Source organism: Dinoponera quadriceps, unplaced genomic scaffold (assembly GCF_001313825.1).
Source record: "Dinoponera quadriceps isolate SergipeBrazil2010 unplaced genomic scaffold, ASM131382v1 scaffold1252, whole genome shotgun sequence".
NCBI classification, from domain to species: Eukaryota; Metazoa; Arthropoda; class Insecta; order Hymenoptera; family Formicidae; genus Dinoponera; species Dinoponera quadriceps.
In genome coordinates this window covers 608,742-623,202 of record NW_014555363.1, presented here as the reverse complement: position 1 = coordinate 623,202, position 14,461 = coordinate 608,742, and the positions used below count along the sequence as shown (strand labels likewise).

General features: G+C 46.2%; 1 protein-coding gene across 3 annotated transcripts in view; it reads left to right on the top strand.

The window, feature by feature from the left end:
- Positions 1-14,461, top strand: part of LOC106743983 (neuronal acetylcholine receptor subunit alpha-7) — a 243,509-nt gene that overhangs the window by 91,104 nt on the left and 137,944 nt on the right. For all 3 annotated transcript variants that reach the window (XM_014618347.1, XM_014618348.1, XM_014618346.1), the window contains exon 5: positions 13,179-13,288. In XM_014618347.1, coding sequence (XP_014473833.1) covers positions 13,179-13,288 — 110 coding nt within the window. The remainder of the gene's footprint in view (positions 1-13,178; positions 13,289-14,461) is intronic.

The following is a 14,461-nucleotide window of genomic DNA, read 5'->3' as shown; positions in this document are numbered from 1 at the left end:
GTCATCATTATTCACAGACGTTTTGGGTCTTCCGCGCGGCTCATTTTGCAGTGAAAAATCGCCAGTCCGAAATTTTTCGAACCAACGCTGCACTTTCCGATTGTTAACCGTATTCTCCCCAAACGCTTGGTTTATGTTGCGTGCAGCTTTTGCAGCACTATTACCAAGTTTGTACTCATATAAGAAAATGACGCGAATGTCGGCAGAATTCATATCGGTAATAAACTCAAAAGAAATAAAAAAGGGAAGACCTTCGAGAAAACCTATTTTGTTGAAATGAGTCTCTGGCAATGGACAATACGAGTATGAATGAGGTTATGCCAAATACAAAAGTATAACGAAAACAGGGAGGAAAACGTCCGCATGTAAAGAGAATGCGACATTTCATACGCACCAACCTAATACTTTATAACTAAATATAACGAAGTAGAGGGAGGAGAGTAAAAATCCTCAAATTTCGCGTGGTATAATCGTTGAATGGCCCCTAAAATATAATTGCAAGCGTACCCGCGCATTATCATTAACCTGCGCGAAAATGACCGCGATGACGCGTCTCCTTCCATCTCTCGGCCGCGTTACACCTACGTCGCTGATCAGAAGCGCCCCTCGAGCCGTTAATTCGCACCGGATAACCTACTCATTCGTAGAATCACGCCGAGTGTAATCCCGCCGATAACCCATTCCCGTAATGCACTTCACGCGGGCGTACTGAAAGCTCGAGTGGAGTTGAAAACTAGCTTCGCGCTTTTGGATCTTGGCTGTATACGGCGAGTAGTGCATTTAGCGTGAAGCGTGCGCCGGTAAAATGGAAAACTTCGAAGAGTCGGCGGATGAAGAAGCTCGAAATGGAGGCACGACTTCCGGGAAGAGAGATGAGTGATCAAACGAGATAGGGACCGGATTACCGGAGGAGCGAATGTTTCATTGTTCTCTGACGCGTGCAATCGCACTCGTTATCTCACGTTTACATCATCTCACCCGATCACAATTACGTGATCTCACGACCGCGCGAAATCCGGGAACGCGGCCGTCTTCCGGAAAATCGGCAGAAAAGGGGGGAGGGAGGCATGTTTGTTTAACCGTGTGCATTTTGCGTTCGGAGCTCGCAGGAAATCGAGTTACCCAATTATAGAAATGCGAGAGCAAAAGCGGCATTATCTGTTTTCAACCGCGAACTGTAACGCCATTGTAATGCGATACGGTGTCAAAGGCACAGCGAGTGCACTCGCATTCGACATCTGCGTGGGATTACCGCCTACCAACCCGATGGAATGGAATCGTTGTATCGCGTTAAATATTCCGTATTGTCCGGACAACGCGCTAGCAGCAAGTGCAAACGTTAACGATCACGCGGCAGTATTTTCCGACGCGGCAACAGGCGCGATCTAACGAGAAATCGGACGTGACTGTTCTTGCCAGCGCGATATGTCCCGAGAAAATCGAGACAGATAGCCTGGAGGGGCCAGTCTGTGTATTTGTTGTAAGAGAAACAGATGAAGAAGGAATCGCAAAGTGTTCCTTTCGTCGCACAGATATTTCCCCCGGGTTTCATTAAAATCGGGAAAATATTGCGATTGAAAAAGAGTCTGATTTAAAAACAATGCGCCGAGTGAATTTTCGTGCCTCTCGCAAATTTTCATGTTAAGCCCAGCTACCAGAACAAATTCACTACAATGAATCGTGTTCGTATCTCGATTTATAAAAACAAAATATACAGTTTGCAGATAAAATATACGGCTGCGAATGTACAGTTTCCGGCTTACAAATCGCGCCTGGCGTAAAAATACAGAGACAGAGTTGTCTCTATGATTTTTGTATAGCCAGTCGCAACAATTAATTGCCTGAAAAGTTCTAACATCGAAATTATGAAAAGCCCGCGAACCTGCCCTCCCCTACAGTGTCCGCTTCGACCTGATTGCTACGATCGTGTTGAATAAACGTAAACGGAGCCCAGAACCTTCTGGGATATTAGATCGCGCGCCGTTTAGCTGTTCGTAAAAGACTAGATCGGACTTTTGTGAGGCGTGAATTTTTAGCCGTTAATGTCGCATCGCATTTGGGAAGTTAAGCTTGATTAATAATCACGAACGCTCGCGCTGCGTATATACGGTCGGATACGTATATCACGCGCGTGACATATGTGGAACATAGCGTCGCTTGCGCGATATACGGCCGATCTTTTATCAAATTTAATTTTGTTTCACAACGTGCGCGGAATAATACGTGGGCGAATTTCGGATAACGCCTTGGGGACGTTCAAAACGATTGCGACGGTTTACAGCTTCGTTTTGCCGAGTCTTTCATCAACCGAAAGTCGCGTTTCCCGGAAGTCTGCGTGACAGATTTTTCTAAAAGCTCTGAAGATAAAGAAACTGTAAGGTAGACTCGGTTAGTAAGAGCCAACTTTAGATGTCGGGTAATTTAACACGTTTGCTCAAATTAAACGTCGCTCACAATACTCTTCACTATATTTTTAATAGCTATAGTTGATACAGCGGATACATGCATTTACATGTACATATATAAAATGTATTAAATAATTTTAATACTTGGATTATTAAATAATAGATTTCATAATAGATATTTGATCAAGTTGAGTATTTTACATAATATATCACACGTATGACACTGGTCTCCGGTAAGAGATCAATACGTCACACATGTGTGACGCTGATAATTAACGTATTACATTACATTGAATGACAGGAACATAAGTTACAATGTCGAACAATTTTGGCCTTCCGCACTTAGATGTAAATTATCGCGTCCAACATCTAGCTGCACTCTAAATTTCATTCAAAATAAATGAAAAATGATAGTATTTTCACTCGAAGCGATACTCGAAATCGCAAGAGTGAAATGTTTCGCTCAAGATAGGGTGGATTTCGACTCCACACGAGCGAATGTTTCAATCGACCAGAGTAATTGGCTGCGTTCAGCGGAGAAAGCAGCTTTGCAATTGTTGTAAAATTCGTGAATCTGATTGGTATATGCTCTTGAATCCAACCAGGATTAAGAGCACATGACTCACGAATTTTACAACAGTTGCAAAGCTGCTTTCTTCGCTGAACGCAGCCAATACGTTCCTGTGACGGTGGAATACGTTAGATTTACTCTTGAATTTCGAGTGAAAATATTCACTCGACGATTCAGAATGGAGAATGCATTCTAGATGAGTGAAAAATCGACCGAATCCGAACGAATCTATCATCGTTCTACTTTAAGGGCGAGATTTCACTCCGCGAAATTTACGGAGTACAGTTCTAAGAAAATATTTCTTTCTGCACGAAGGAGCCGAAACCCAAAGAAAGTTCGAGCACTTTTCGCGGGAATCACCTCACCGTAAATTCCGAACTAAAGTGAGAGACACATACGCCCGTAAAAAAATGGATAAGAAACGGGAGCGCTTACGAGCGACCAATAAGACCTTCCTCGAGGATGCACTCGATGTCCTCGGTGCGGAGAGCATCGAAAGCCTAGAATATAAAGACACGGAGCGTGCATGCATTGGTATGCGTACACCCGGCCATACGTACGGTTGGGATCCCCCGCTGATACGCGCGCGCGCAGGCATAAAGCGTTGCGAGGTCGGGATTTGAAAATGCAATTTACGTGCTTGCCCCTGTACGTCGCCTGTTACATCGAGACGCGAGATATATAATACATAATAATGCATTGAAAAGGAAGAAGAGGTCCTCCGAGAGCAGAACGCCGCGATCGATGAAAAGACGAAGGGCTCGGGATCGAAATTTCACGTATGCATCGGACAAACGAAGCGGCGTTACGGGGCACTTCAAACTGTAACGGTTCGTTCTCATCGGAAATTCGTCGTCGAACTCGCAAATCGTCGGAGCTCCGAGGCGCGTGAGCTCGCTCGTATACGCGCGTGCGTATCCTTCGTATCGATGCGAATCTCACGGTACGGAAGGGTTTGTTTAATCTGCAGTCGTTAAACAAACACGTTTCGTCGATCAGACAACAAATCGTCAGCGGTCAACCGAGTCAACATGACTGATTGCCAGCAGCGCTCTAATTAATGACCGGTCATCTCTAGGAGCGCGGGCGCGATTGCGGCCGGCTTGTAAATTCGTTGCGGCGAAAATCCGCCGGCGAACTGCCAAACAATATTCCGTTTAATGTTAACCGACGTTAAAGCTTATAAATGCGCGCCGAGCGAAATTGATTATCTACCTGTAGAACGTCGGCTTGCACTACGATACTGCGTGTCCACCCGTTGACTTGCGCCTGCTCTCGCACTTCGTCCCGAAAACCGAATTAATTGCCGCGTGTCGCGCGGCTCCCGTGCATAGAACACACCCGACGCTGCCTCGTTAAGTCGGCCTTGATGGAGACTGTTTCATTATCCATCCCGTAGAAGATTTCACGATGGACGTTGCATCGGGTCGTTATTAGATGCGAGATTTTCGATGTCAGTCCGGCGCGAGCGAGCGGAATTAGTTTAGCATTCGATTCTAGTCGGATGGTAATTCGAACGATAATTAGCTGGCCGAAATTGGCAGGTAACTATCGATCGAGCTTTCGCAAGAATCACAAGCTGCATTGTGCGAGTATCCAATTGTTTTAGGGGCTTGCAAAAATTCGTCGGGTTTTTCGGTCTGCCATTTCTTTGATTAAGGTAGTTGTAGTATAAAATGGGCCTTTTTAAGAACTGTCGGATAACAGATTCTCGCAGCTCAGCTGTAACATCTGGCTGTTATGTATCGTTTAACGAAGATTATCGTCCCGCGAAAAACGTGAACTTCTCGGCGCACTGAAAAAGTCAGCGACTAAGCGGACTGTATCTTCGGCATTCAATTACCTGGAGTTCCCTGCGGGGCTAATAACGTAAGTAGCTCGGAGATTTTGCGAACGATTGCGCGGAGCACGTAAAATCGTAGCGGAAGTAATCCAAACTCGGGAAACGGTTGATACGGTCCAACAGTAGATACAACGTAACGCGACATGCTGCACTTTGGTCGCTTTTCGAAAAATTCCCGCGGATGTCACTGTCGCTTCCCGTCGATACGCTGGAAAAGATGTCGAAAGTATCGGTGTCTCCCGGCCTGTTACGTTTCTGAAATTATCGTCGCGAGATCGTCGCGAGACAAAATTTCGACAAAATAGCGCGTAGGTGCCTCTCATCCTCGACACACACAGAGACAGAATACAGAGCGCAATCTTTCTTCCGCCAGGGAAACACGACGGGCTGCACGTACCGTGTGTCGTATAAAATATGAATCGCAGGTCTTCCGTGGAAGAACTCAGTGGGTCTTCGGGGCTGGCCGTTCCGCGGAATTGACAATCCGCATGCGAGCAAGAGTTGTCCCGACTGTCGGCATATAATCTGTCCGAAATCAACTTACCCGATCCGCGCAATCTCCTTCGCCGTAATCCGGTAACTCTAATCATCTTAACGAGATCAATAATTTCGCCCGTGCCGGTTACGTGGCGACATAATCAACCCATATAATCTCCGGCCACACAGCGGGTCGTACGGACTATCCCGACGAGAACGGACGATAACAGCTTTATGACCGCGACTTTTTGCGACGCAAACGTCGAGTTATGTAATGACACGGACGATTGAACTTCGCTTTTGTCTGCTCACAATCGTTCGGCATTTGTCTGTTAGACAACCGCCTAAATAAGCCTCGTCTATGAACACGTTTTTTCAGTCTCGCGGAATTACCGGACGTCGAATATTTTTTGTCTCTCAGACGTTTACGATTTTACATCGCGCTGTATACGACGTCATATTTCATCCGCATATGACTATGTCGTATCCGTAAATCTATACGAGATAGATACTTCAAGCTGGAAATCATTTTTATACACTCCGCCTGACGCGTGTCGCCGAGACTCGTAGCCTCAAAACGTCCTAAAAGTAGAATGAATCAAGTCCCACGCGAAACACGCGAAATTAGCGATGCGTGTCCCTCGAATTTGTAAGAGCAGCTATAATCAGACCGGACGTTGAAGTCGATATGCAAATATTTGCATGGTAAACATAACGAACTGACCGTGCGGGGTATACGAATCCGGGAAAAAGAAGAAAAGTAAAAAATACACGGTAAAATAAAACAGGCTGAAATGACTATAGCTGACAAATACGCATTTCAATGTGTGTACGTGAGAGAGAGAGAGAGAGAGATTTCGCGAGGAGAACGAGAGAGAAAATATTACCGTCTCGGTAATACGGCTGAGAATCGCATATTACCGATCGGAATACGTGAACACGCGCGAAATAGTTAAACGGGGCGCTCTTTATGAAACGGCTCGCTGCAATTAATTCCCGTAACTCGGACGATCCGACGATTGTAAATCAGGACTCGCGAACTTGGAATATACGCCGCCGCCGTCGCCGCGTAATTTACCATCTCAGTGCGCGGACAAATCCGATCCTCGGAATCGCCGCCGCTCCGGTCAGCGCGGTGTCACGACTGTGTGGGAGCTTGGTAGAGGCTGCGGTTTCGGAAGATCGCCATATATAGCCACCCCCCGACCTTAACCCGAAGCACGCGTTGCATTAATGTGCGCGCGAGGAGGGCGGTAGAATGCATACGCCTACCCATTGTGGCCATCCGGAGATGGATAGCATGTGTGCGGAGTTGCCGCGCATACTATTCTGGTCGCGAGAAGAACGCCTCCGTAATTCACGGCCTTCTTAACGCGTTGCTCAACGATCGGGTTAGCACGCTGCGGTTAACTCCTAACATCGGCGGTTATTTTGCTCGCATTAACGGCGAACGAAGCGAAGCGAGTGATTTAAAGCCCCTCGCCTGCGTCGCTCGCGCGTTCGTAATATCGCGGGGGCAAATGTAAGAGAAGCACCGGCTGTGCGTCGTCGGTCGAATCAATCTTGACTCTTACGGAACCGTCGGAAGTGCTTCTTCATCGATCTTGATAGACTTTGGTTACACGCAGCGGCGAGATATAAAGGAGCCATATTTTTATGTATACAGAGAGAAAAAAAGATCGCTTTGAATTCAACACAATTTCTTTAATGGAAGCAAATTTGTCCTTCGGAGCGCAGCGAATAAACGAATGTTTGATTCAACCAAACAGGATCGTTTGGTTTCTCAAGCGATGAGTATCCTTGCGTTAAGTAACATATTTCTTTTGTATTTCCATCGAAGCATTACAATAGTTGTGACAAGTGATAAATTATTTGACGGAAGTAATATTATTTTAGAAAGATATTAAAGAACTTCTTTGTTTCAACAATATTTAATATATATAATGAAATTCTTTTTTTTTTTTATTGAAAACGAAGTATTATTTCCTCTAAATAATACTGTTTTTCCCATCAAACAATATTGTTTGTTCTAATGGAACAACAGCATTTTCGTTCAAACAAAATGATATTTGATACTTGACATTATGTTATTTATATTAAACAAATCCAAGTTGAATAAACACGTACACTAAACCCAAAGAAACCTTTTTCTCTGCGTACTTTTGAAAAAACAGAGTTATCGTACATGAACGAATTTTCGGCGATTCGATATTCTTTTTCTCCTTCTAAGGTTCGTTTTTATTTGCAAAAATAATAGGGGATAGAGAAAGGGGGTCAATTAAAAAAGTTTGACAATTTTGAAAAATCGAAATATATATACAGCATAGCGAGAGCGAAATAACCGTAAAACCTTGGCGTAAAATATTTTTTCATACGCTTCACAGCTCCGATGATATATTCGCCGAAAATATCCGAGTTATCTTCGAGGGGTTGTTTCAACCCCGGGACGCGCAGATAAGCGCATAAAAAAACACGGGTCTCTTATTTTTCGCCGCTGTACAACATATCCGAAGCCCATCAAAATCGATGAGGGCCACTTCCGACGGTTCCCTTGTTGGTCTCTCGTATCGATACGGCGTGTTATTTCGCGCGTGAGCGTGCCGAACCACCGCTTCGCGTCCGGTTTGTAACCGATGTTATACCTTGCATGTAACGCGGAGACACGAGAAATTGTTACAATATCGCGAAGTCGCCGCGCGGCTCGACGAATGGCTGAAAGTTTGATTCGATGAAAGTTTCCCGCACATACGGCGGAGGGGAGGAGAGGGGAAAATCCGCCGAAAGTTCACCCTCTCCGGCTCCGAAAGATCCGACCCCGGCGCTTTTTTCCTTTACAACGGCCGCCAGAGCGCCTCCGTGAAATCGCTCTAACGGGCCAGGCTATCGCTTATCAGTTAACAACTTTATTCTCCGCTTCGTAACTTCCGGCTTGTAGGTTTCGCGCGATTCCTGCCGCGCGGCACCTCAGCTCCGGAGGAGGTCCACTCGCCGCTCGCACGGGGAGGCTTCTTTATTTCCCGATAAACCGCCGGGCACTAATGCTCACGCTGATATTATGGATTCCGGAAATTTATAGCCGCACGGTATAAAAATGGCTTATTTATCACGCGTCGCATCGACGCGCGGATCCGTTCTCTCGGTGCTACCGAAGCTTGCTGCGCCCGAAACGTTTACTTAATCCGAACTTTAATAGAAGTTAGCTTACGATATACGCCTCGCGAAGTTCCGTCACGCTCCGCGGGAAAGCGCTCCCGCGAGCATTATCGTATTTTTCCCTTTTAATTGTCGGACCCTCCCTCGCGAATCATCTCGCTTATTAACTTTCATCGGGAGGCATCGTGCTCGTTTCCGCAAACAGCCGAGAAATAGTACGTTTTCTTCTTTCACCCGTAATCAAATTACCATTCCCCGCCCTCCTCCCCAGAAAAACATCCAGATTATGCGCGAAATTCGGTGCGTGAGAAATGAATTTCCATCGAGGGACGAAATCCTCATTCGGGGATACGATTTGCACGATCTTCCTCGACGACAGCGTCGCTCACCGTCGCGAACGATGACCTCATTTTTTTCTTCCGCATCACTCCGCACGTTCGCTTTGACGTGGAAAGGGTGCGATCGTAGCTTTAAGGTGGCTTAACTGGATGGTGGAAAACGCGACGGTTATGGCTCGTTAAATATCGCGGCACATACATAGCGGAGCGCAGGTACGCGAAGTTAAGTAATAGCATACCGGCCACTCGTTGTAAAACTAGCTTGGTGAAACAACGCGACGCATTTTTTTCCTTAGAGATTTTCCAACCAACTTGGAAACTGTGTTACCGCATAACTACGTAACCATATTACGACGGAGTGGGCGAGGAGGAGGGAGAAGTGAAGGAGGTTTGCTTTAGCGGGGTGTTAAATAAGTAGATCGAGCAGATTCGCCGGTACACCGTTTAGAAAATTAACGCTGCCGCATATGGCAGCGCGTATATCGATTAAAAAGTAAACGCACGAGGTCCTCTCGCGTATAGTTGCACACGCATACGCACACACACGCGTACAGGCCCATGCCGAAGTTAACGTCGACATTTAGGCAGAATTGTCAACACACTGTAAGTTATACTGATCATATCTATTTATCAATGGATATTATCGCAATTCGGTAAATATCCGCGAGCTCTGCCGTGGCGAGGCACGTGTGCTGAATAATTAGAATTCAATTTTTATGATTCCCCGCTCAGTACACTTAATTTGAACAATGTTTCCGAGACATCCGTCAAATCGCACGGGGAAAGAGAAAATTAAGATATCAACGTGCGTTTCCAAATTTCAAAGACGATCGTTGTTATTCAAATACGAAGACCGTTATTTTTGGAACAACGAGGCAGAAGATTAGTAAAATTACGGATAAAAAGCAAGACACATTTGTGCCATTAATCTGTGAAAATCGACGGACATTCTCGCTCCTGGAACCGGCTTAGGTTAGTCTTTTGAATCGCAAGTATAACGAAGGCATTCTTCGTTTTACGTAATTAGACACGATTTGTAATCCGAACAATTTTGATTTGTGCATTTCTATTTCATTTTATTAGTTTCTTTGCTTTTAAGTTTTCTATATGCGCCGAAGAGGATCGGAAAGCGGGATCAAAACGTCTGCGATAAATTTGTATAATTTTCACAATACTAAAGATTTCCGGGGTGGTTTTTACTTGCCCTTCTTTGCCCACCGATTGTATATCTCGAGGGCCGTTGCAATGATTTACATTCGATCGAATGCGAAAACGATGAAAGGCGACCACCGATGCGCCGAGCACCGTTGAAACGTCGAGATACAAGAGCCGGCGAGAAACACGCGAGATATCGAATAAGTAAGTATTTATAGCTCCATTTTACGATTCCATTTCGGACCGCGAACGGTTAAAAATCCGCGCCGCTCGCAATCCCCACGGGCCATTTGCTCGGCAAATTTCGACGCGGTCCGACGCGCGGATTTTCAACGGTACCGGCGTAACGGCACGCCGCGGGTATAAAACAGACGGCGACGGCCGGTCGTTCGGCGAGATGAAATTTTATTTTTCGGGAAACGTCGCCGCGCGACGTAGCGTGTAGCCTTCATTACGTCCCGCTTCCGTGAGAAACGCAGGGTCTATCGCGCGGAAACGGAACAGAACTCGAGGGAATCTCGGCGAGCGCGCGCGCGCGCTCGACAACGATGTCGTCGTCGTCGAGCCGACGGAGACTTTCGCCTCGCGAATAAGCGGCCGAGTGAGCGCTAAATTTCTCGTTTGTGCAATTCAGCCGCGTAATCTAATGAGCAAACGCCGCGGACCGGAAATTGAAGTATACATTATGAAACGCGCTGCCCTACGCCGCGATCGTGAAACCAGGTCGCGGCTTTACCCCCGAATTCGCGAACTTCGCACTCGAGGGATTGCAGTTTTCTGATTCGCCACGGTCGGCCCGCGACTTGTAGCGATGAATATTTAGCGACGGCAACGTGACTCTCCGTTGAATATCCGGGCTGAGCCGAAGGGTCGACGCTTTCGGAGGAGAAGCTCCTCTCCGCCCTTCTCGCGTAACCGGACGAGAAGTTCGCTCGCTGCCAGGAAAATTAGATTTATCGAGTTCACGAGATGTTTCCGGCTGTCTTTCTCCGCGCGCCGGCCGTAATACATTTCTCGCATAGTAATTTTGCGCATAAATCGCGCGCTCTTTGTGAAGTAACAGGAGCGGCGACGCGGCGACGTCGAATTAAAAACGTTCGTTGTATATTTTATCATATGGCACGCACGCATGAGTAATGCAAATGGTGCATGTGGAGTCACGCTCGGCGTGAAATTAGCGATAATTCTAATTTAAATGACTCGGTGCACATAACGTTCTCGCGCGAACATGGCGGTGGCGTCGTGCTTTTCCGTCCGATCATGCCCGAGTCGAAATTTCGGCTTTCAATTCTACAACGTGGTAGGAGTTAAGATAGTAGAATAGGCCAAATTGGAATAATTTTAATAATATTGTCCTTATTATTGTTATTATTATTTATTCCTTTGTTTCTGATAATGTCTTAAATTTCTATTCTCGTTGTTTCAGCGTCGTAATAAGTTGTTTTCCAGGTAGCATTATAATTGATAAATATTATTGGGTGCTTGCAAATGTCGTAAGGTCGCACACAGACGTCTCTGTAGTAAATTGTTTTCCTTTAAATTGCTTTTTAGTTTTTAAATTGATTGCTTGTTGGCCATAGTAGATGAGAATTGATAGTTGACAATTCATAGTTCCGAGCGAAACGTCGTATTTAACTAGACTCGAGTATAATCGGATCTTGTCCTTGGATTTCCCGCGAGAGCGCACGTCGCGTCGTCGTTGAGAAAGCAATAATTCGCGATCACCGAATCTCACGGCCGTTGAGACGCGAGCCTTGGCGAGAGAAAGTTCGATCGTCGCCCCGCTGAACGTGGCTCGTAACTTCTGCCGGCGCGAGATCGAGGCTCTCGACGATCCAGAAGAGAGTCCTGCGCCGCTTGTTTACGAGCGCCCCGACGACTAATTCGAAGACAGAGTTCACGGTCGACTTTCTCCGGGCCGTTACGCAAAATTCGATCACTTCCGCTCAAGTTACCAGGGCTATGCGAACTTCGCCGGCGGGTAGAATTTGCACGGATAATTAATCTTTCGTGCAACGGGGATTAATTAACTCGTGTAAATTTATTCGCGTCTAAAGGCTACGGGCGACGACGGCGAGTCCTTCATTGCGCCGTTATTACCACGGAACACTCGAGAGCTGATATAATACGCGTCTTATCGGTGATATTCCGCGAGGTCGAACTTTTTTGGGTCCACGTGGAAAGTTAAGCGCACAATAAACTATGAGATCAAAGAGCACGTGTCCGAACGTTTGACGACAAAGCGGCGGAGGATCAAAAAATACACTTATTTAATATTTATCGTGCATATATACTGAGTGCGCAGTTATTGCACAATATGGAATTAAACAAAGTTCCGACGGCGCAAAAACTGTACACCGCACGCTTGTGTGCATGCATGATTTTTACCGTGAATTATCTTTATTGGCTATAACGATTACAGTATTTATGCACGTTGCAGTTCGAACTGCGCGTGACGATAATGTAAACGTCAAAGCGAACGTCAAGCGCGTGTATCGATTTTGTAATTATATTACTTTGGTCAGAGGGACGAAAATTGAAAATTACGCGAGCATTTATTTCGAATAATGGTGATTACTCGGAGGAACGTTCATCGCGTTTATTAAACGGCAAAATTGTACTTGTAATTAAATCCAAATTAATAGCACCTCAGATTATCTATATTATTGTCATCCGAATTCTTGGTATTTTTCACGTGTAATTCGCGCATGCACGTACACGGAATGGCGACCGTATTACGAAGATTACCATTCTGCCTTTATCTTCTAAACATGTATTTTTTCGAATTTCAAACCTATTTGGCGGTCTTGACACTTAAAGAGGGTTTCCTCACACAGACCGACGAAAATTAGACGACGCTTGCAAATTGTTTTGAAAGAAAACAAAAAGGTCTTTGACGATTGAAATCTGGAATTTATCGTCGGATTTGAACAATACTTAAAAGTTTTTCACCGCTGTTGGGCCAACAGCAACAAAACTGTAATTGCATAAATGACGCAGTGAGAAAAAAAACGGTGCTCGTGATTGCACTTTGTACAATTATCTAACGCGAAGCAAATGAAATTACTTCCGCATGAATTTCACTATTGTCTGTGCCGATATAATTATTAAAAGCGCAAAAATATAATATAACAAAATAGCGACGTTTTGAGGTGAAAAGTCGCATTCCCCGCAGAAATCGATCGAGCCATTAATCCCATGGTGTAATCAGTGATCTCCTTTCTCTTTGTTCGCAGGAGTGGACGGACTACAACCTTCAGTGGAACGAGTCCGAGTACGGTGGTGTGAAGGACCTTCGAATTACGCCGAACAAGCTTTGGAAACCGGATATCCTCATGTACAACAGGTAATCTGGCCTCGTTACATTTGCGTAGCAACTCTCATTTTGTATTGACAAGCCAGTAGCTTCGACTAACAACATTTGTCAGGAGCATTTCAGTTTCGGCGCGCTCGCTCGCGCGGCCGCGAGTGGAGAAAAGCGCCGGTCCCGTAATAGAATTTTTAATTAAATTGCGAGCACAAAAACGCGCGCGTTAACTATGCTTATAATAATCGTGTTAATAAAGTATGGCCGTAAAGTGAAAAGACATCCCTCGTAAAGCAGATTCGCGTAAAACTGATTCCCCAAGGCTACGCAGGCGCGTACCGCCGCTTAAGACGCGATTATGCGATCTCGCGAACGAACGCGATCGCGTTAACGAAATCGAGATAAGACCTTTGAAATCTCGACGATTCTCAATTCGGCGACGACGACGTAAAAGCGAAATCACGCAAGGAATCTCGCGGTCTTCCTTCGGTCGCGTGCGAATCGACGAGGTCGATCGAGAACAAAAGAACGACGAATCCGCGCCTTTCATGCAATTCCGCGCGACCCGTCGTGGCGTAACTGCAATTGCGCGACGCATCGTTGAAGATAAGCCGCCGCGAACTTCCGGGCACCATCGCGATTTCGCGGGTACCGTCCGATACTTCAAGCGGTGAGCGTTCGCGCGTAAGCATCGCGGCGAAGCTTCGGACCGTTCGTGATTCCGCGTCGACGGGAACGACGCGAACAATCGAGCGGGAAATTACAGTGGGGAAACGTGGGAGGAAACTCGCTCGGCAGAAAACTCCCCGTCTCTCGTGAGAAACGCGATTCGCGCGAAAATTATTCGCCCCGGAGGTGCCCACGGCGCGCGTCGGACTTAACTACCGCCATTCGTCCGGCAGGTACACCAGGCACACACCCCTTCTGTGTGTGTGTGTGTGTGTGTGTGTGTGTGTACAGCTGAGAGAGAGGGAATTAAGATTTTTAAGAATGTCTTTTTCAGAAAAGCTGCGACGGCTAAGAAATAGCGCGGCGGTATAGCCGCCACTGCAGCGAAAGTTTTTTCATTAACTTTAAGTCGCTCCCCCTCTCCCGCCCTCCCGCGGAGGCACCCCCTCCGGTCGGGAGGGTTAATTATTTTCGACGCACCTCGTACTTTCTCTCTCTCTCTCTCTCTCTCTCTCTCTCTCTCTCTCTCTCTCTCTCTCTCTT